This window comes from Neoarius graeffei, chromosome 4, assembly GCF_027579695.1.
Source record: "Neoarius graeffei isolate fNeoGra1 chromosome 4, fNeoGra1.pri, whole genome shotgun sequence".
Classification (NCBI taxonomy): Eukaryota; Metazoa; Chordata; class Actinopteri; order Siluriformes; family Ariidae; genus Neoarius; species Neoarius graeffei.
The window spans coordinates 85,395,534-85,417,551 of NC_083572.1; the positions used below are offsets into that span (position 1 = coordinate 85,395,534).

General features: G+C 43.3%; 1 protein-coding gene across 4 annotated transcripts in view; it reads right to left on the minus strand.

Moving 5' to 3' along the window:
- Window positions 1-22,018, minus strand: part of pde4ba (phosphodiesterase 4B, cAMP-specific a) — a 466,048-nt gene that overhangs the window by 318,519 nt on the left and 125,511 nt on the right. For all 4 annotated transcript variants that reach the window (XM_060919903.1, XM_060919905.1, XM_060919906.1 and 1 more), the window contains exon 2: window positions 21,706-21,786. In XM_060919903.1, the coding sequence (XP_060775886.1) occupies window positions 21,706-21,747 (42 nt within the window). In that variant the 5' untranslated portion in view covers window positions 21,748-21,786. The remainder of the gene's footprint in view (window positions 1-21,705; window positions 21,787-22,018) is intronic.

The following is a 22,018-nucleotide window of genomic DNA, read 5'->3' on the forward strand; positions in this document are numbered from 1 at the left end:
CGCTTCTCACTGGAGCTTTTCATTTTTCTTTTCCTTTTGTTTTTCTTTTTTGTGTTTGAGTGTTTTGTCCGCCGGTTGTGATGTAGCTCCAGATCCAGTTTTGGCGTCGGTTCTCTTCAGGCCTTAGTGCGCCGTGGGTGATGCCTATTGCTGCTTTTCCACTACAAACGCGGCTGAGTCGGGCTGAGCCGTGCCGTGCTGAGTCGAGCTGAGTGGGGCTGTTGGAGTTGCATTTCGACTACAACCGCGCTGAACCGTGCTGGCTGGAAGTGGGTGGACACATTGGGTGGAGTTAGCGAAAGTGGGTGGACGTCACGTGATGTCGTTAAGCAGCGCAAACAGTGACATCAGTGAGCTTTTAAGCGGTAGTCTCACGACCCGAATAGTAAACAATAAACATGGAGGACATGGAGTCGTTAGTGTTGCTGGTCTTGGTGCTGTGGCTTGTTGTCACCGACAACGCCAATAGATACTGGCAAGAGCGTATAGATGAGGCGAGGCGCATAAGGCTTCAGAAATTCTCGTAATTCATAATTCTTCTTCTTCCGGGTTTACGGTGTTTACAGATCCCAGCGTGCTCGCGGGGCGTGTGTGGGCATGTGAGGACACTCCTCCTCACCAATCAGTGCACAGGGGAGTGTCTGCTCACGCCCCCAGCCTCACTCGGCACGGTTTGGCTCGCTTCAGCCCCACTCCAAAACGGTGCGAGTTTTAGGGGCTAAGCAGGGCTGAAGCGAGCTGAGTCGTGCTGTTTTTTGGTAGTCGAAACGCGAGCCGTGTTGGGCTGAAGTGAGCTGAAGCGAGCTGAAGTGAGCTGAAAAAGGGTAGTGGAAAAGGGCCATAAGCTCCTCGCTATGGACTGCAGTGAGCTCATTGCTCTTTTTAACATCAGGGTTGTCCAGCGCTCTGTGCGGCGGTGCTTTTGTGCTTGGTGCGGTGTTCTGAATGATGTTGCCCAGTGGCGTCGCGGCGGCTGTGCTTGCGGTGTGGGATTTATCTTCATGCACCTGGTGGGACTGTGGGTAGCTACACCATTGGAATTACATCCTGACTATCTTTTTTTCCCCCCAATTGTAAAGCGACCTTGGGTGTAAGAAAGGTGCTAAATAAATTAAACTGATTATTATTATTATCATTATTATTATAATACAGTTTGTGCAGCTCACACACAAATGCAATCCACACAAAATCACACACTTTGGCTCGGACCTCAATACAGGTCATGCAGCTGGTCACACTACCTAAAAGAACTTTGTCAAATAGCAATGTGCAACATGCAACATAAGCCGAGAGAGAAGAGGAGATAGCGGAGAAGAGACAGGGACAAGACAAGAAAGCTGAAGCAGGTTCTCTATAAAGAAACACAGACAGTACCAAGCAAAAGTTTGGACACTCCTACTTATTCATAAGTTTTTCTGCATTTTGACCATTTTCTACATTGTAGAACAATACTGAAGACATCAAAACTACGAAATAACATCTGGAACATATATAGAATTGTGTTAAAAACAAAATACGTTTCATATTTTAGATTCTTCAAAGTAGACACCATTTAGCTTGATGACACGTTACACACTATCGGCGTTATCTTAACCAGCTTCATGAGGTAGTCACCTGGAACGCTTTTCAATTAACAGATGTGTCTCGTCAAACGTTAATTAGTGGAATTTCTTGCCTTCTTAATGTGTTTGAGATCAAACGGTAAATAGTAAACAGGGTCTCTCCAGAAAATCTGAAGTAGCTGGCTAAAAAAAAAAAAAAAAAAAAAAAAAGTAGTAGATGGCTCTGGAATTTGTGGCTGTAAAGCCACCGCGGTGCACCAAAGGCCTGCTAATGCTAGGGGGGTCTGGAGGCCCCCAGAAAATTTTGAAATGCCATTTTACATGCCTTCTGGTGCATTCTCAGCTACTAAATTACAAACCATTTCCTTGTAAAATCCTTGCAAAATATGTCTGAAATTTGCCTCCAGATGTGTGTGCGCTTGGCTTTCTCAGTTACCTTCTGTAGTACGCTGCCTGGCTCTGTAACATAACTACATACACTACGGCGTGGTCACGTGGTTCGGCTCAGCCAATCAGAGCGTGAGAATCAATCAACAAATATGGTGTCGCTTCCAGTCATGCTAGACCTGAATCGAAGACAATTTCGTGGTGGAATAATTGGATTTGCAGCAAATTATGGGCAGCAGAGACGATATAAATCGCTTGAACAACAAAAGACAAGGTTTTTTTTTTTCCTGGGATAGAGTAGCCGGCGCAGACTATCTGTGTAGGTGGAGAAAACCACTAGTCACCGGCGCTTGCGGACATCTCTGAGTAAATCTAGTCCACAACTGTAGTAATCCATATTATGTCAAGAACGCCTACTGTAAATAAAGAGAAACGACATTCATCATTACTTTAAGACATGAAGTGTCCTTTAATTAAAAAATAAAGAAACACCACTGAATTAGATGGTGTGTGCAAGCTTTTGCCTGGTACTATAATTACAGCTCTCGATCTAGTAATAGAAAAAAGAAACACTGTTCACTTCATGTAGTTTTTATTCACACCTATGCACACTTAGAAACAGGATGAATCGGCATCTCCTGGTTTCTGTTTTGAATGATGGAGGACCGACACTATTGTCTTTATTGAGAAAGTGGTCACAGCTGTGCAGTGTGGAAGGGAAGAAATTCACAAGGTGATCTAAATGATGGAGGGCTTTAATAAAACAGGCCCAGAGCTGTTGGAATGTAGGAAGTGATTTAAAGGAGTGAAATCAGGCACGTAGACAGTGTAGATTATTCAATGAGGAACTGAGTGTTGATGATCCAACTGCAACATTCGTTCTGTGGGAACTAAAACACTGGCTGCCTACTTCACATTTTGCTTCAGTCACGTTCCCCTGGTCAGTTGACTACTTTTAAACTAAATGTTCTGCTTTCGTGCTAGTGCAAGCGCTTTTTAGTGGTATAACGCATATTCTCTGCATATGCATAACTTTAGTCTTTTTTTCCATCCCTTCTGTAAAGCAACCTTAGGATTGTGTGAAAGCCACTATTATTATCTCATCTCATCTCATCTCATCTCATTATCTCTAGCCGCTTTATCCTTCTACAGGGTCGCAGGCAAGCTGGAGCCTATCCCAGCTGACTACGGGCGAAAGGCGGGGTACACCCTGGACAAGTCGCCAGGTCATCACAGGGCTGACACATAGACACAGACAACCATTCACACTCACATTCACACCTACGGTCAATTTTTAGAGTCACCAGTTAACCTAACCTGCATGTCTTTGGACTGTGGGGGAAACCGGAGCACCCGGAGGAAACCCACGCGGACACGGGGAGAACATGCAAACTCCGCACAGAAAGGCCCTCGCCGGCCCCGGGGCTCGAACCCAGGACCTTCTTGCTGTGAGGCGACAGCGCTAACCACTACACCACCGTGCCGCCCACTATTATTATTATTATTATTATTATTGGCACGGTGGTGTAGTGGTTAGCACGGTCATCTCACAGCAAGAAGGTTTTGGGTTCGAGCCCAGTGGCCGACGGGGGCCTTTCTGTGTGGAGTTTGCATGTTCTCCTCGTGTCTGCGTGGGTTTCCTCCGGGTGCTCCGGTTTCCCCCCACAGTCCAAAGACATGCAGGTTAGACTAACTGGTGGCTCTAAATTGACCGTAGGTGTGAATGTGAGTGCGAATCGTTGTTTGTCTCTATGTGTGTCAGCCCTGCGATGATCCGGCAACTTGTCCAGGGTGTACCCCGCCTCTCGCACATAGTCAGCTGAGATAGGCTCCAGCTTGCCCACCACCCTGCACGGGATAAGCAGCTACAGATAATGGATGGATGGATTATTATTAGCTCATTCGGCCAACAGGCGATGAGCTTATGCCATCATGTTTTGTCCATCGTCCATCCGTCATCCGTCCAGCGTCGTCCACATTTCACGAAAATCACTTTTTCTACCTCAGTTCTTCACCGATTTTTATTCTTTTTGGTAGGAAGGTCGGTCTGCCTGGGGTGCATATAGCTTCTACCCAAATTTGCATAATTGCAATTAATAATGAAGATATGGAGTAATTAAGCCCTAACGAACAGTTTCCACACAAATCACTTCTTCTCCCTTAAATTCTTCACCAATTTTGATTCTTTCTGGCATGAATGTAGGTGTACCTAGGGTGCATATACCTTCTACCCAGATTTACTTTATTATAATTATTAATGAATTTCTGGACTAATTAAGCCTTAATGAGCAGTTCAACAAAAATTGCTTCTTTCAGTCAATTCCTCACCATTTTGGATTCTCATCTCATCTCATTATCTGTAGCCGCTTTATCCTGTTCTACAGGGTCGCAGGCAAGCTGGAGCCTATCCCAGCTGACTACAGGTGAAAGGCGGGGTACACCCTGGACAAGTCGCCAGGTCATCACAGGGCTGACACATAGACACAGACAACCATTCACACTCACATTCACACCTACGGTCAATTTAGAGTCACCAGTTAACCTAACCTGCATGTCTTTGGACTGTGGGGGAAACTGGAGCACCCGGAGGAAACCCACGCGGACACGGGGAGAACATGCAAACTCCGCACAGAAAGGCCCTCGCCAGCCATGGGGCTCGAACCCGGACCTTCTTGCTGTGAGGCGACAGTGCTAACCACTACACCACCGTGCCGCCCCCCCCATTTTGGATTCTTTCTGGCAAATAGGTCGGTATTCCTAGGGTGGATATAGCTTCTACAACTATATATAGCTTGTATATAGTGTATATAGCTTGCAACATTTATTGTACAAGGTGGCCCACTTTAGATAGTTCCTTCTGGACTAGACGGGGCTGGAGTGAGCTACACCGTCTCATTATTATATCACTATTTTGGTCAGGAATGTGCCCATGTTTACTGAATTTTGACTATTAACTCCTGTCTAACAGTGTTGTAGTCTGATAATGTTCTTTGACACTGACTGATTTATACGAGCACAGAGATACTGTATGTTGCTGACAGAGACTACAAAGCAGTTGAATAATTCACACTAGATAATGGTATCTGCTAAATGATGTAATTGTAAATGGGGATGTGACATTTAATATCTGTCAGTGCAGTGGGATTTTAAAAATGCATTGATGGTACTGTGTCACAAGACGACCTTTTAACAAAGCCAAACTGGTATATTCATCATTTTAAGCAAAGTTCTACTTAAGTAAAAAGTTCTGTTTTATTTCTGGGAGAAAAAAAAAAAAAAAACAGTCTTCCATTTCAATTTAAAACATTTAACTTAATCATCTGGCTGATGCTTTTATCTAAAGGAGACTTATAATTAAGCTCTACAGTTGATGGTTAACAGCTTTGCTCAACATCCCATTAGTGGCAGCTTGGCAGTGGCAGGATTTGAACTTACAAACTTCTGATCAGTTTACAAAAATACTAACTATATAAAATGATCTGGAAGATTTTAGCTGTAAGAAATTGGCATAAACAACTCAGATTTGGTTACTAAACATGAATCAGACATTTGACAAGTCATTGCGCAATCAGCCTTATATAAATTACAAATTTACTGATGCCATACATAAGTAGAGGATATTACACGATTGCGTGAAGATATGAAGTTTATCTTCGAGTGGTGAACATATTCATGAGTGAGTGAAGTGAATGAGTGAAAATATTTTCAACACGAGAAGATAAACTTCATATCTTCCCACCACCGTGTAATGTTCTTTATATTATATGGGCACATTAACAAAAAAAAAAAACCACGCAACTTAACCAAAAGAATTTAAATTTGAATCGGTTCGCCATTTTGACAACGCACGTCTAGTTAGTAGAAAAACACTGGGACTGACATCATCAGAGGTAAATATTAGGAATTATTATACATATGGGTCACTTTTTCCATGGAATAAAAACATGTATTCTCTTCCCTTCTAGCGGGTTTATTGAAGCCATGCAATATCGTTATCACATCGCTTATCCTCCATGTATTACGCCACTCTCCCCAGTGGAGAATGAGTGTGCAATATCGTTATAATATTGCATGTTGTCAAGATAACACAATGGCACACATGCAAAAATCCAGTGACAAAACTTTTCTGCTGCGCACGTGCACAATCATTTCTTTGTCGGCCGGGAGAGAGATAAGACGAGGCTAATCCTGTGCTAGGTTTAAGCACTAAATAAATAAACTGAAAACTGAAACTAAAGATGCGCTGAACAACCGAAAGGCTACCAGAACTTCATTATATATTCTTCACACATATTTACAAGAGAAAAACATACCAACGGACATCGAGAAACTGAAAAAGAGACACGTTGGAGATGTAAAACTACTGCGTGAGTCACTGACAGTTTGTAAACAAACATGGCCGTGAGGTTTGCTTCATTAAAAGCGGAAGATTTTGATAGAATTTTGGCTGCCAGGTCGCTCCGTTGTGTGTAGCTGTCGATGTTGATTTTAAAAGTACCTAATTAAATTATACAGGGAAAATAATAATAATGATCAGCTTGACTGCGTTAGCATTGGCCTACGCTAACACTACACCAGCTAGAAGGTAACTGGACTGCTGTGCTAAGAGCACCAAGTCACGGGTAAGCTAGTGTTGGCCTTTGAGAATGCTGATATGAAGAATGTATAATAATAATAATAATAATAGGCTGGCTTTTTTCATGGTATATCAGATATATTCCATTCAGCTAGCATGATATTGAACTCATCTTCAACTCATTCAATATCATGCTAGCTGAATGGAATATATCTGATATACCATGAAAAAAGCCAGCCAATATTATTTAAATACGTCACTCAGATCCGTGATGTATTTCATCTGAAAAATGCGAGTTTTTCAACACGAGAAGATAAACTTCATATCTTCAAGCCAATGTATGGTTCTTTTTATTATATTGACACATTCACAAACAAAAAGTACCCAAATTTATCAAAAAAATTCATCGATTTCCTCACAAGCGACACGTATAGAGATTTGTGTCAAGGGCACTTCAGTCATTCCTGTTGGTCCAAAGAATCAAACCAGTGACCTTTGGGTCCCAAAGCTGCTTCTCTAACCATTAGGCCACGGCTTTCCCAGTAAAACACTTGTGCCCATTTAATATAAGGACTTATTAAAAAAATAGAACATTTTGGGGTATGCTGTTATCAGAACATGATCAAATACGTGGTGGTGCACTGATTCCCAACACTTAGCGAAGTTAATTATTGTCCTATAACAGTAACAGTTTAATTCTTCTTAGACCATGGCAATGTGCCAACAATTCCATTTTTATTTATTAAAAGAACATATCGTACTATTACTCAGTTACAGTTCAGGTTAATGTTATGGAACATCCTTGAAAACAAATCAGCTTCACTTACATTATAACAGCTATAAACAACCGTTCCTTCATCAGCCTCTTTTTTATTTCCCTTAAAGTGAGAAATCTGCAAAGTACCAGGTCCTGATGATTTTCCCATATCAGAAAACTTTACAAGTCCTACAAAGGGCTGACACTGGAGACTCCTTCCAAACTGCTGTGGTCTAAGAAGAATTAAACTGTTACTGCTATAGGACAATAATTAACTTCGCTAAGTGTTGGGAATCAATGCACCACCATGTATTTGATCATGTTCTGATAACAGCATACCCCGGGATGTTTTAATATTTAACTAGAAAAAGCACTCGGAGAGCGCAGACCTCCGCCAAGCAGCTCATCTCGCAATGATAAAGAATCCTTTAAAAAAATCCTGGATCCAGAAGGTGATCCGGATCACCACCAAAATTTAATGGATTGTTACTTGTGCCCAGTCATACCTCTGGAAAAAATTTCAGAGCAATCCGTTCATAACTTTTTCCGTAATGTTGCTAACAGACAAACCAATGCTACCGAAAACATAACCTCCTTGGTGGAGATAATAAGTCTTTATTATATGGGCACGAGTACTTTGCTGGGAAAGCCATGGCCTAATGGTTAGAGAAGCAGCTTTGGGACCAAAAGGTCACCAGTTCGATTCTCTGGACCAACAGGAATGACTGAAGTGCCCTTGAGCAAGATACCGAACCCCTAACTGCTCCCCAGGCTACTCTGGGTAAGTTGTATGTCGCTCTGGATAAGAGAGTCTGCTAAATGCCATTAATGCAATGTAAAATACACCACTCATTTCTTCACAATATCAACAATTACTCAAGTCGCTGTGCGAGTTGTTCCTATAGAAATTATCACGTATTAGAATGAGTGCATTAATATAAACATTAAAGGCAAAACTACTAATCAGAGCTGCTGTTATAGAAAATTAATCAACATCTTCTGACCAATTAGAATCGAGCAATTAATAGTGCTGCGGTATTCGGTGATATAAAAACAAATTGTATTTCATTAGGCGGCACAGTGGTGTAGTGGTTAGCGCTGTCGCCTCAAAGCAAGAAGGTCCGGGTTTGAGCCCCGTGGCCGGCGAGGGCCTTTCTGTGCGGAGTTTGCATGTTCTCCCCGTGTCCGCGTGGGTTTCCTCCGGGTGCTCCGGTTTCCCCCACAGTCCAAAGACATGCAGGTTAGGTTAACTGGTGACTCTAAATTGACCGTAGGTGTGAATGTGAGTGTGAATGGTTGTCTGTGTCTATGTGTCAGCCCTGTGATGAGCTGGCGACTTGTCCAGGGTGTACCCCGCCTTTCGCCCGTAGTCAGCTGGGATAGGCTCCAGCTCGCCTGCGACCCTGTAGAACAGGATAAAGCGGCTAGAGATAATGAGATGAGAGATGAGATGAGATGTATTTCATTACAAAAGCATCACAACAAAGAGCTGCTCACACAAAGAAAACGAGAACAACTGATTGGATATCGTCCAAACACACCTCTTAATAATGTGTCATTCTAAACCCTAATCCTTTTTACAATTTTCTTGCACTTTTCCACATTGATGTCCAGAACATTGGTCACAAAACCCACTATATTATATTATCTCTTACCACAACAGGTTCAAGATCTGATCAGAACCAAGAATTACTTAATACTAAGAGAGGGCTAGAGGAAAACTGCTGCTGCTGCTGCTGCTGCTAGAGAATCAGGGCATCATGCAGGAGTGTTTTTTTCTAAAGGTGCTAAAAGAGTATATGTGCTATTGAGCCAAAAACTGGAGGGAGGGGTGATGTGTTACTATGGCAACCTGCCACTGACAGGCCCTAAGCGGCAAATCATTCAGATAAGTGCAAGTGCAGTAACCTTGAAGGATGGAAACTCGTCATGTAACACGTGTACTGATAGATCTTTGAATATTCTTCAGCTCCTTACCTTTAGTACTGTCACGTGTGAGATTACAGAACAGGGTGAGGACGTCACTGCGACGTTGGACAGTGGTCAAGTACATAATGTAACTTACTACCACAAACATACTGATTTTTTTTTCTATTTTGGGCCATATTCTGAGCTGGCAAGTTCAGACGTTATTTCAATATTTACAAAGTTAACATTCCTCATACTCAGACTTGGATTGCACAGCTTCTGCCAATTTTGCGGTGTGTATTGTAACAGTTGCAAATATCACATTAAGCACTGCAAATTTGTTTTAACTGAACAAAAGGTCTTCATCCTATTACTATTTGCCAGCTTATAAAATAGCACTTTACCCAGTTAGTCTGATTGCACTTGTTTTTTATATTGTGTGCTGAAAATTTATTAGCTAAATTAATGAATCCATGAGATACTAAATAGAGGTCACAAAATAGTAGTGTGTGTGTCTGTGTGTGTGTGTGCGCACGCGCGCAGGTGTTAGGGGAATGTAGGCTACTAGGTTGCTGAACTATAAGATAGCATTATTTTTTCATTAATTCAATATACGCTCCTGTAAATAAGCCGCTCCCATAATTTGAAGGATAAGCTGGCCAAGCATTCGTTTGCTCAGGGACGGATCCAGACCGAGGCAACTGACGCACGTGCATCAGTCAGAAATACTGCACATGTGCACCACTTGGCATCAGTCACAGGGCATTTGTTTACTTTACCGCTAGCCAGCTATATGGGCTATAGCCATGCTCAACCAACAGACCAATGTTTCAGGATCCGACCACCTGTGGTAAGTGGTGATGCTTACCTGACCTAATTACCTGTATTCTCACAATGCTTTATATAGTGTGACCTGAGATAAAAAAAAAAAATCTACAGTGGTGCTTGAAAGTTTGTGAACCCTTTACAATTTTCTATATATTTCTGCATAAACATGACCTAAAACATCATCAGATTTTCACACAAGTCCTAAAAGTAGATAAAGAGAACCCAGTTAAACAAATGAGACAAAAATATTATACTTTGGTCATTTATTTATTGAAGAAAATGATCCAATATTACATATCTGTCAGTGGCAAAAGTATGTGAACCTTTGCTTTCAATATCTGGTGTGACCCCCTTGTGCAGCAATAACTGCAACTAAACGTTTCCGGTAACTGTTGATCAGTCCTGCACACCGGCTTGGAGGAGTTTTAGCCCATTCCTCCGTACAGAACAGCTTCAACTCTGGGATGTTGGCGGGTTTCCTCACATGAACTGCTCGCTTCAGGTCCTTCCACAACATTTCCATTGGATTAAGGTCAGGACTTTGACTTGGCCATTCCAAAACATTATTCTTTTTTAACCATTCTTTGGTAGAATGACTTGTGTGCTTAGGGTCGTTGTCTTGCTGCATTACCCACTTTCTCTTGAGATTCAGTTCATGGACAGATGTTCCTGACATTTTTCTTTAGAATTCGCTGGTATAATTCAGAATTCATTGTTCCATCAATGATGGCAAGCCGTCCTGGCCCAGATGCAGCAAAACAGGCCCAAACCATGATACTACCACCACCATGTTTCACAGATATGATAAGGTTCTTATGCTGGAATGCAGTGTTTTCTTTTCTCCAAACATAATGCTTCTCATTTAAACCAAAAAGTTCTATTTTGGTCTCATCCATCCACAGAACATTTTTCCAATAGCCTTCTGGCTTGTCCACTTGATCTTTAGCAAACTGCAGACAAGCAGCAGTGTTCTTTTTGGGGAGCAGTGGCTTTCTCCTGACAACTTTGCCATGGACACCATTGTTGTTCAGTGTTCTCCTGATGGTGGACTCATGAACATTAACATTAGCTAATGTGAGAGAGGCCTTCAGTTGCTTAGAATTTATCCTGAGGTCCTTTGTGACCTTGCCGACTATTACACATCTTGCTCTTGGAGTGATCTTTGTTAGTCGACCACTCCTGGGGAGGGTAACAATGGTCTTGAATTTCTTCCATTTGTACACAATCTGACTGTGGATTGGTGGAGTCCAAACTCTTTAGAGATGGTTTTGTAACCTTTTCCAGCCTGATGAGCATCAACAACGCTTTTTCTGAAGTCCTCAGAAATCTCCTTCGTTCGTGCCATGATACACTTCTACAAACGTGTTGTGAAGATCAGACTTTGGTATATCCCTGTTCTTTAAATAAAACAAGGTGCCCACTCACACCTGATTGTCATCCCATTTTCAATATGGCGGCGCGCACAGACGCAGCGGCTGAACACTCCCTGAAACTTTCAAAGCTTACGTACCGGTACAGTCGCGACAAACTCAAACATCAGACTAATGCACCAAATGTCTATTATGAGTGCATTTCACCACTTGCACAAAATCCCAGCAGAAATAGTGTGCGCACTGGACTCTCTGTGGATTATCCTGCCAGACAAGCAGCCTCAAAGGTGGCGGAGAGAGCATAAACAAAAGCGTGGTTGCCGAGCGGGACATCTGGCTAGGCTAAAGATGCCTAGCAGACCACCGCCACCCAGCCTTTTCGTAGGGAACACCAGGTTCTTGGGCAACAAAATGGACAAGCTGAGACTTAACTACCCAAACAACCACCCGGGATGCCTGTGTGATGGTTATCACAGAAACCTGGCTTCACCCGGGAGTCCCAGACAGTGCTATAGAGCTAGCAGGCCACTCCATGCACCGCAGCGACAGGACAAAAGACTCTGGTAAGAGCCGCGGCAGTGGCTTGTGTATTTGTGTGAATAACAACTGGTGCACAAATGCCACCGCCGTAGACCATCACTGCTCACCAGATCTGGAGTTTCTGGCTGTTAAATGCAGACCATTCTACCTGCCACGGGAGTTATATGCTGTTAGAGCAACTTACATGCCACTGGATGCTGTTGCCAAATTAACACTGTGCTATTTGCTAACCGCTATAAACAAACAGAATAAATATCCCAATGGCATCTTTATAGCAGCTGGAGACTTCAACCATGTAAATCTGAAGAGAGTGCTGCCCAAGTTTGACCAGCATGTGAAATGTGCAACCAGAGGAACTAATACGTTGGACTGTGTGTGCTCCAACATCTGGAAAGCATACGGAGCATACCCCCATCACACCTCGGACAGTCTGACCATCTTTCACTTTTTCTGACCCCAGCTTACAAACCTATCATTAAAAGACTGAAGCCCACCACCAGAATTGTGCAAACCTGGCCTGCAGTTGCAGCTTTACAACTGCAGGACTGCTTTGAAAGAACGAATTGGAGCCTCTTCTCTGACCCAGACATAGAGACTTATACCACCACTGTTCTCTGCTACATCAGGACCTGTATTGAAAACAACCACCAACAGATGTGTTAAGGTTTTCCCAAACAGGAAACCATGGATAACCAAGGAGGTCCAGGCTCTGCTGAAAGAGCGAAATGTAGCATTCAGGTCAGGGGACAGAGGACAGTACTGCATGGCCACCCCGCACAGGTGTGGCAAGGTATCCACCACATCACAAACTACAGGGGAAACCTATAACCACCCCCAGAAGATGATGAGGGCCACCTTGCAGAGGAACTTAATAATTTCTTTTCAAGGTTTGAAACTACTGGGAGTGCGATCCCCCCACTGGACACTGCTAACCCACCTCTGACCCTACAAATACATGAGGAGGATTTTCAGCTCTGTGAATGTCAAGAAGACTGGAGGACCAGATGGTATACCAGGAAGAGTGATCAGAGACTGTGCCTACCAGCTTGCAGAGGTCTTTATGGACATTTTTAATCAGTCACTGTCCCAGGTCACAGTACCCACCTGCCTTAAGTCAGCCACAATTATACCAGTACCCAAGCAAAGTAATATCACCTGCTTAAATGATTATAGACCAGTAGCCCTCACTCCCATCATTACTAAATGTTTTGAGAAACTGATCAAAAAGCACATTAAATCCAGGCTCCCCTCCAACCTTGATCAGCACTAATATGCCTACAGAGCACACCGATCCACAGAAGATGCAGTTGCCACAGTCCACCACACCAGGGGTTCCCAAACTTTTCCATGCTAAGGCCCCCCAAACAGCATTAGCTTCTGGCCAGGGACCCCCTTTGCAAACCCACAGACAATGCTACAAAATATGTAAAGAAACATCAACTTTTAGAATGTTTTCTCTTACTTTTATTCAATATTCAATAATTGTTACATTTGTTTAGCATAAGAATATTATTAACTAACATGCCTCATCTCATTATCTGTAGCCGCTTTATCCTGTTCTACAGGGTCGCAGGCAAGCTGGAGCCTATCCCAGCTGACTACGGGCGAAAGGCGGGGTACACCCTGGACAAGTCGTCAGGTCATCACAGGGCTGACACACAGACAACCATTCACACTCACATTCACACCTACGGTCAATTTAGAGTCACCAGTTAACCTAACCTGCATGTCTTTGGACTGTGGGGGAAACCGGAGCACCCGGAGGAAACCCACGCGGACACGGGGAGAACATGCAAACTCCGCACAGAAAGGCCCTCGCCGGCCCCGGGGCTCGAACCCGGACCTTCTTGCTGTGAGGCGACAGCGCTAACCACTACACCACCATGCCGCCCTAACTAACATGTTTTCAACACAAATATTTTCACACTGAACAATAAACTTTTCAACAAACTGTTGATAAGAACAGCACAAAAGAAATCAAACCACTCTCAATTTTGTGTGTGTGTGTGTGTGTGTGTGTGTGTGTGTGTGTGTGTGTGTGTGTGTGTGACAGACGGTTTACACTAGTGGGAGGGATGGGCTTGGTGGCTCCTACATAGTTTGTCAACCCTGGACTTAATCTCCGTCAGTGCCATAAGCATGTCGTTGTCTACATGTAGACGTGCTCTATGTTTGGTTTTGAGTACCTTTAAAGTTGAAAAGCCAGACTCACACAAGTAGGTTGTTGCAAAAGGGAGAAGGCATTTCAATGCCCTGTCAGCCAAGCTGGGATAGTCCTTTCTTACATGTAGTCAGTAGTTAGACAGGGGAAGAGCCTCAAAGTCCATTTTTAAATCCCCTGAGTTTGTCATCTCAATCAGCTCCTCCTGTGACTTTAAGTCCAGACTAGAACCGACACCAGGGGCAAAGGGGTTCCTAACCCAGTTTAAATGTGTGTTTTCGAGGTCAGGGAAATAGTCTTTGAAATATCCTTGGAGGTGCTCCAGGTGGGACTGGATCAATGGAGAGACGGAGCCCAAATCATCACATGACAGCAGCACCTGGTGAAGTACGTAGTGGGAACATTTCTGTAACTCCCTCCTAGAGCTTGTTTGACCACAGCATGATCTTTTTGGAAAAAGCACGCACTTTGTCTTGCACCTGGAGTATGTACGCGTCACGTCCTTGCATGCTTTGATTCAGTACATTTAGATGCTGGAAAATCTCTGACATGTATGCAAGTTTGTGGATCCAGGTTGCATCGGTGAATGGATCTGCCAGCTAATGCTTTTCAGATGAGAGGAACTCTGCAACCTCCCTCCGCAGCTCATAGACACGGTTCAAAACTGCGCCCCATGACAGCCAGCGCATGTTCGAGTGAAGCAGCAGCCCCTCAAAACGAGCACCCATCTCATTACAAAGCAGGGTAAGCAGTCTGTGTTTCATGGAACGGGCTTTAATAAAATTCACTACTTGTATAACCTCCTGTAGTACTTGATTCAACTCGTTATCCATCCTTTTTGCGACCAGTGCCTCACGATGGAGCATACAGTGTGTGGCCACTACATGTGGTGCCTTCTGCTTAATGAGCGCGGTCACTCCACTGATCTTCCCGGTCATTGCCGCGGCTCCGTCCGAACACACCCCCACACAACGGGTCCAGTCCAATCCATTAGACTCGATGTAATCGTCCAAAACTTGAAAAATGTCTTTCCCAGTAGTTCTTCTTTCAAGTGCTTTACAAAATAGTATTTCCGCCACAAATCTTTCCTGTGAAATACATCTGATGTACACAAGCAGTTGGGCCTCATTGGATAAATCTGTGCTCTCATCCAGCTGAAGTGCGAAGTATTCGCTGGCTCTCACCTGCTCCAACAGCTGAGCAGATACGTCTGGAGCCATGTCACCAATCCGTCGGCTCACGGTGTTATCAGAGAGTGGGACAGCATCGATTTTTTTGGCAGCATCCTCACCAAGCAATTCTCGGACAATGTCTTTGGTGGCTGGTAAAATCAAATCTTCTCCAATTGAGTGAGTTTTTTTAGCACGAGCAATGTGGTACGAGGCTAAAAATGATGCCTTCAGGGCCCGCTCGGGGACAGTAGCTTGCTGGGTGAATGCAGCAGATTGCCTGACCAAATGCTCTTCTTTGCGTCTGAAGAAATCTACTGGTTTTTTTCAGCATCTGTCGGATGTTTTTGTACCAAGTGACGCTGAAGTTTCGAAGGTTTTAAGCACTCGTTTGACAGGGTCTCCAGACAGAGGACGCATTTCGGGCAATCATGGCCATTTTTCTGTATGGCTGTAAAGCCATACTTAATGTATGCTGCCTCATATTTTCGGATTTTAGTTGGCCAGGACGACTTAGTTTTTTTCGCAGCAGTGTCCTCCACAGCAGGGCTGTTGGTTTGTTCCTTCGGTCTCTTCTTCAAAAACCTGTCCATTTTGCGCTAGCAATACGCTAGCTTGAGGAGCAAAGCAGCTTGATAAATGGCGCAAACCGCAATGTCACAGGCAATCAGAGAGATGAGCATGGCAAACAACGTTTCGATATGATGTATTATTATTAATAAAAATATTTTATAATAATGATTAAAAAACTAATTACAATATATTTAATAATTATTTTAAAAAAAAAAAAATCGCAATTTTTTTGTTATCGTCCCTCCAACTTTCTGAGGCCCCCCCTAGCGCCCCCTGGCGGCCCCCACTTTGAAAACCACTGCACCACACCACACTCACCTTGACCAGAAGGGGATATGTGAGAATGCTTTTTGTAGACTACAGCTCAGCATTCAATACAATCGTCCCCAGCAGAATAGTCACCAAGTTGCTTGACCTGGGTCTCAACAACACCCTGTGCATGTGGATTAATGACTTTCTATCCAGTCGGTCACAGACAGACAGACAGTCAGCCTAGGCACACATCTTTCTTCCAGTCTGACTCTTAGTACAGGGGCACCACAGGGCTATGTTTTGAGCCCCATGCTATATTCACTCTATATATTCGACTGCACCCCTAGTTACTCCGCAAATAAAATAATCAAATTTGCTGATGATACCACAGTGGTGGGACTGATCTCTGACAACAGTGAAACGCCATACAGAGAGGAGATAGACAGGTTAATAGACTGGTGCACAGAAAACAATCTCACATTGAACATCAAAAAAACAAAAGAACTCATTATTGACTTCAGGAAACATCAAAGGGACTATGTCCCTATAACCATCAAGGGAGAGGACGTGGAGAGAGTCACTAGCTTTAACTTTCTAGGCACCTACATCAGTGAGGACCTCACATAGGCCAAGTTTACAGTAGACCGTATTTGTCTCGTTTTCTTCGCGGATGCACTGTCCGTTTACATTAAAATGCCTGGAAACGCCGGGAAACGGGAATCCGCCAGGGTCCACGTATTCAATCCAGATCGTGTCTGGTCTGGTGCTGTGTAAACATTGAGATACGCGGATACGCTGTGCTGAGCTCTAGCTGGCGTCGTCATTGGACGTTGTCACTTTGACATCCACCTTCCTGATTCGCTGGCGTTGGTCATGTGACGCGACTGTTGAAAAACGGTGCAGACTTCCGCCTTGTATCACCTTTCATTAAAGAGTATAAAAGTATGAAAATACTGCAAATACTGATGCAAATACTGCCCATTGTGTAGTTATGATTGTCTTTAGGCTTGCCATCCTTCCACTTGCAAGTGGTAAGTGATATGCGCTGGGATCACACACACAGCGGCTCAGTCCCGAATCACTGCTCGTGCACTTCACTTGCGCGCTCTGTGAGCTGCGCAGGGCCGGAGTGCGCACCCTCCAGAGGGCACTCACTGTTCAGGCCGGAGTGATTTGGAGCGCAGGATGCCTGCGGAGCCGAGCGTATCCGTGTATTGGCGTTGCTGTGTGCACGCGAATCGTGTATTGGCGTTGCTGTGTGCACGCTAATCGTTTTAAAAACGTTAATCTGATGATCCGCTGATACGGTGTAATGTAAACCCCACCATAGTCAATCAACTCTTCTGCTCTGGTCAAAAAAGCTCAACGAAGGCTCTACTTTTTATGGTCACTGAAGAACAAACTGCCTGCAGAGCTTCTCAGTACCTTTTAGCACTGTTCCATTGAGAGTGTCCTCACATACTGTCTTACGGCTTGGTATGGGAACTGCACAGAGGCGGACCATGAGAGTCTTCAGAGAGTCATTAAAACTGCAGGAAAGATCACTGGTCTCACTCTGCCCTCTCTTGAGGACATCTTCAGGACCCGCTGTCTCCGCAGAACTCACACCATCGTGGAAGATATGACTCACCCCTGCCACTACCGCTTCGCTCCATTGCCTTCCAGAAGGCACTACAAAGCACTCAAAGCTCACACCTCCAGACTCAGGAATAGTTTCTTTCCAAGAGCCATAACAGAACCGAACAAGATAAAACACTGCACAAATTGACCTGGAACATTGTTTTACCCACAAGTGCAATAATGTCTCGTTTTATCCTCAAGTGTAATACTCAAGTGCAATAATGACCTGTGCAATATTTCATCTATATTTCATGCCACTTTTAACCTTACATATTTAATGAAGAGGACATCTGTAGAGGTGAATGTTTTCTTATGTACATATCTTTTATATCTTTAGCCATTTATTTTTAAGTTTATTTATTTTATTCACAGATATGGGAGCAGCAATTTTGTTGTACAATTGTGCAATGACAAAGTCTATTCTATTCCATGAATTGAAAACACCCAACTCTAATTTCACCTTCAAATTAACTCCTAATCCTAGAGGTTCACATACTTTTGCCACTCACAGATATGCAATATTGGATCATTTTCTTCAATAAATAAATGACCAAGTATAATATTTTTATTTCATTTGTTTAACTGGGTTCTCTTTATCTACTTTTAGAACTTGTGTGAAAATTTGATGTTTTAGGTTTCTATATTTATGCAGAAATATAGAAAATTCTAAAGGGTTCACAAACTTTCAAGCACCACTGTAGGTCAAACCAATAAAATGCTCCAGAAAGTGTTTGAAATTCACCGTGAATAACGGGCCGAGCCGCGGTCATAGTGGGCTGTTTCGAAAGGTCTCGGGGAGAGGGAGGTGCCTGTAAAGATTGGCAGGGTTAGGACTTTTAGTGGCAAAGTTATGAATTTTTAAATCCCTGCGTGCGCACGTGGCTGGAGCCAGGACTAATATTAAAGTTTTTGGCTATCCACGCTCGCACAGGGCTTCGGGGGCAAATAACGGGCCGATCCGCGGTTTTAGTGGGCCATGGCTGCCCTCTTCGGAAAGGGCTTGGTGTGCTCTACACCCCTGTGAAAATCCATAGCGATCTGAGAAAATTAGTGAAAAAATTTTTTGTGCACCTGTCAGATTCTTGGGCTGGATCTGTCCCTGTTTGCTCCACTGAGAATTAGTGTTGTTCATAACTGTATCCATAAAATACTTTCTCCTTGAGATAAACAGTGTCTCCGATTAATCTCCCATTTCATCGGATGTCCTCCATACAAAAAGACCTTTTTTTGTGGAATTCATACTACTAATTAAGTAATTAATTACTAGTGTCATATACATGCTGGCATTTTAAGTCTTAAATGGCATTCCGTAGTTCTAATATATTTACAGCCCAAAACATGAATTTCAGCATGATATATTGGTGTTTCATCACACTGTCAGACAGTGGTGTCAGATTTAATACCGCTCCTCACTTGAGCTGAGATCGCGCAAGAACAATCTCAAGGCCAAGTTCAGCATTCCATGGAACTAAGAAACAACATTTTCAATAAACTCCTTGGTGAAAAATCCCTAGCAGTGCCAAGTAGTGTTCAAGTCTATAGCAATGTCTGAGCAGAGGTGGACAAAGAACCCAACTTCATTACTGAAGTCGGCAGCACGGTGGTGTAGTGGTTAGCACTGTCGCCTCACAGCAAGAAGGTCCGGGTTCGAGCCCCGTGGCCGGCGAGGGCCTTTCTGTGCGGAGTTTGCATGTTCTCCCCGTGTCCGCGTGGGTTTCATCCGGGTGCTCCGGTTTCCCCCACAGTCCAAAGACATGCACGTTAGGTTAACTGGTGACTCTAAATTGACCGTAGGTGTGAATGTGAGTGTGAATGGTTGTCTGTGTCTATGTGTCAGCCCTGTGATGACCTGGCGACTTGTCCAGGGTGTACCCCACCTTTTGCTTGTAGTCAGCTGGGATAGGCTCCAGCTTGCCTGCGACCCTGTAGAACAGGATAAAGCGGCTAGAGATAATGAGATGAGATTACTGAAGTCAAAGTACAGATCCTGCCGGTCAAATGTTACTCAGATACAAGTGAAAGTTGTCCAGTCAAAATTTTACTTAAGTACTGAAGTACTTGCTTTTAAAAATACTTAAGTATTAAAAGTACATTTTCTGTCAACGCATCGTTGTATTATTGCCACAACACTTACAAAACCTAATGCCGTTACCAAAGACAGAAATGTGAATTCACAAAATGAACGCATGCTGTGCCATCACGGTGGTTTAACATCAAGTTAGCTAGTCAGTGAAACTCCACCTGACATGCTAGCAAACTCTTTTCAAACTCAAAATCATATTGGGTAGCTAACGTTACTAGAAAAGAAAGATTTCTACATTCTGTTTGTCAAGCTTATGCTAAAATATATTTCCGAAAAGATAAGTTAATGTTATTCATGTTAGCGTAACTCCGTTTTTACATGCTAACTAACAGTATCCAAGTTAACTAGCTATGTGCTAATGTTAGCCATGGACAAGGCTACGGCAACTTGGCGGGCAAATCCATAGAAAAATCATTTGACTAACCAGACTGCATAGCTATTGCAACATTATCGCTAGCTCTAAAAGCACAGACAACTTCACTGCAAGCTTTCTCTTGGAATAAAACGTTTATATACCTCAATATGCTTCTGCAGGTTGGATGGCGAGTTTTTGTAGGCTGTGATGTGGTTTGTTTTCGGCAAAGAAAGCAAAAATTTAAAACGAAATGAATCTTTATTCCTTTCAGAAAACTGAAACATGGGTTCTAGGTATGGCCATGGGTGCGTGCGTTCCCCAGAAGAACCGCCTCCTTCCATTCTGCCATCAACTGATTGTGTTAAATAATGCTGTGGAGAAATCACTGAACTTCATTTTATACAGTCTATGGATGTGAAATGACCCTAGTGATTACTGATCGGCTGTCTCAGTGTCACCTGCGAAAAAAACAATCATGTTTTGGAAAAGAAAAGAAAAAACATCCACTTTCAAATCTGCTTCATAGCAACGAGGACCTTGATAGAAATGTAGTGGAGTAAAGAGTACGATATTTGTCTTTCAACTGTAGTGAAGTTAAAGTCATAAGTTTACAAAAATACTCAAGTAAAGTACAGATACTCAAAGCGTACTTCAGTACAGTACATTTACCTGAGTACTTCGTTACTGTCCACCTCTGTGTCTGAGGTCTTAATATCAATGTGAACATTATTAACTCTTATATTGTTAATTATCTCATCTCATTATCTCTAGCCGCTTTATCCTTCTACAGGGCCGCAGGCAAGCTGGAGCCTATCCCAGCTGACTACGGGCGAAAGGCGGGGTACACCCTGGACAAGTCGCCAGGTCATCACAGGGCTGACACATAGACACAGACACATTCACACCTATGGTCAATTTAGAGTCACCAGTTAACCTAACCTGCATGTCTTTGGACTGTGGGGGAAACCGGAGCACCCGGAGGAAACCCACGCGGACACGGGGAGAACATGCAAACTCCGCACAGAAAGGCCCTCGCCGGCCACGGGGCTCGAACCCAGGACCTTCTTGCTGTGAGGCGACAGCGCTAACCACTACACCACCGTGCCGCCCATTGTTAATTATAATATAAGAATTATAATAATTCCATTGAAATAAGTATATTTAAATAATTATTATATTACTTATTAACAGTAATAAGTGCTTCTCACTATGAGTACTTAATTTGTTCAATAGTTTATTAGTAAAAGGTCATAGATTTCATATTAATCATTATTATGTTACCAGATTTCTAACCACATATTATTTCAGCCCCAGCACCGACTCCACTGTGCAGTACTGATGCCTGACTGTCGACTCTGAACAGAAGTGTGACAAAGACACGAGAGTGAGAGATAAAGGAAGTGTACGAGGATCATGTCACTCTTGCTCAGGATGGATTCTCTTTATCTGCCTCGTCTTGTCAGGAAGATACAAGATCTGGGCACAATTTCTCCAAGTGACAACATCTTTCTTCTCCATATCTTTGGGATTAGTTTGTTCTTTTGACAAAGCATGTGTTCCTCACCTCACAAGGCGACACGCTCAGTACACTTCTGCTCTTCCTCATCTTATGTGGAGTCTTTCTCGACCAGCTGCACTGACACACCTAGGGGGAAAAAAAAAATCAGTAGTTAACACGCTGTCTAAGGGCGAGAGATCTTGTCTGCTGACAGGCAGCTTCAGCAGTCATTTCATTCACAGCAGTTATAATCATCAGAGCAGAATCTATCCAACCTGAGTTGAACCACTTGATGGTGGAAAATTAGCAGGAAATTGAAGAACTGAGATTATAACAGTAATAATACTTTGAATAAGCTTGATTTGTTTAACAAGTGATG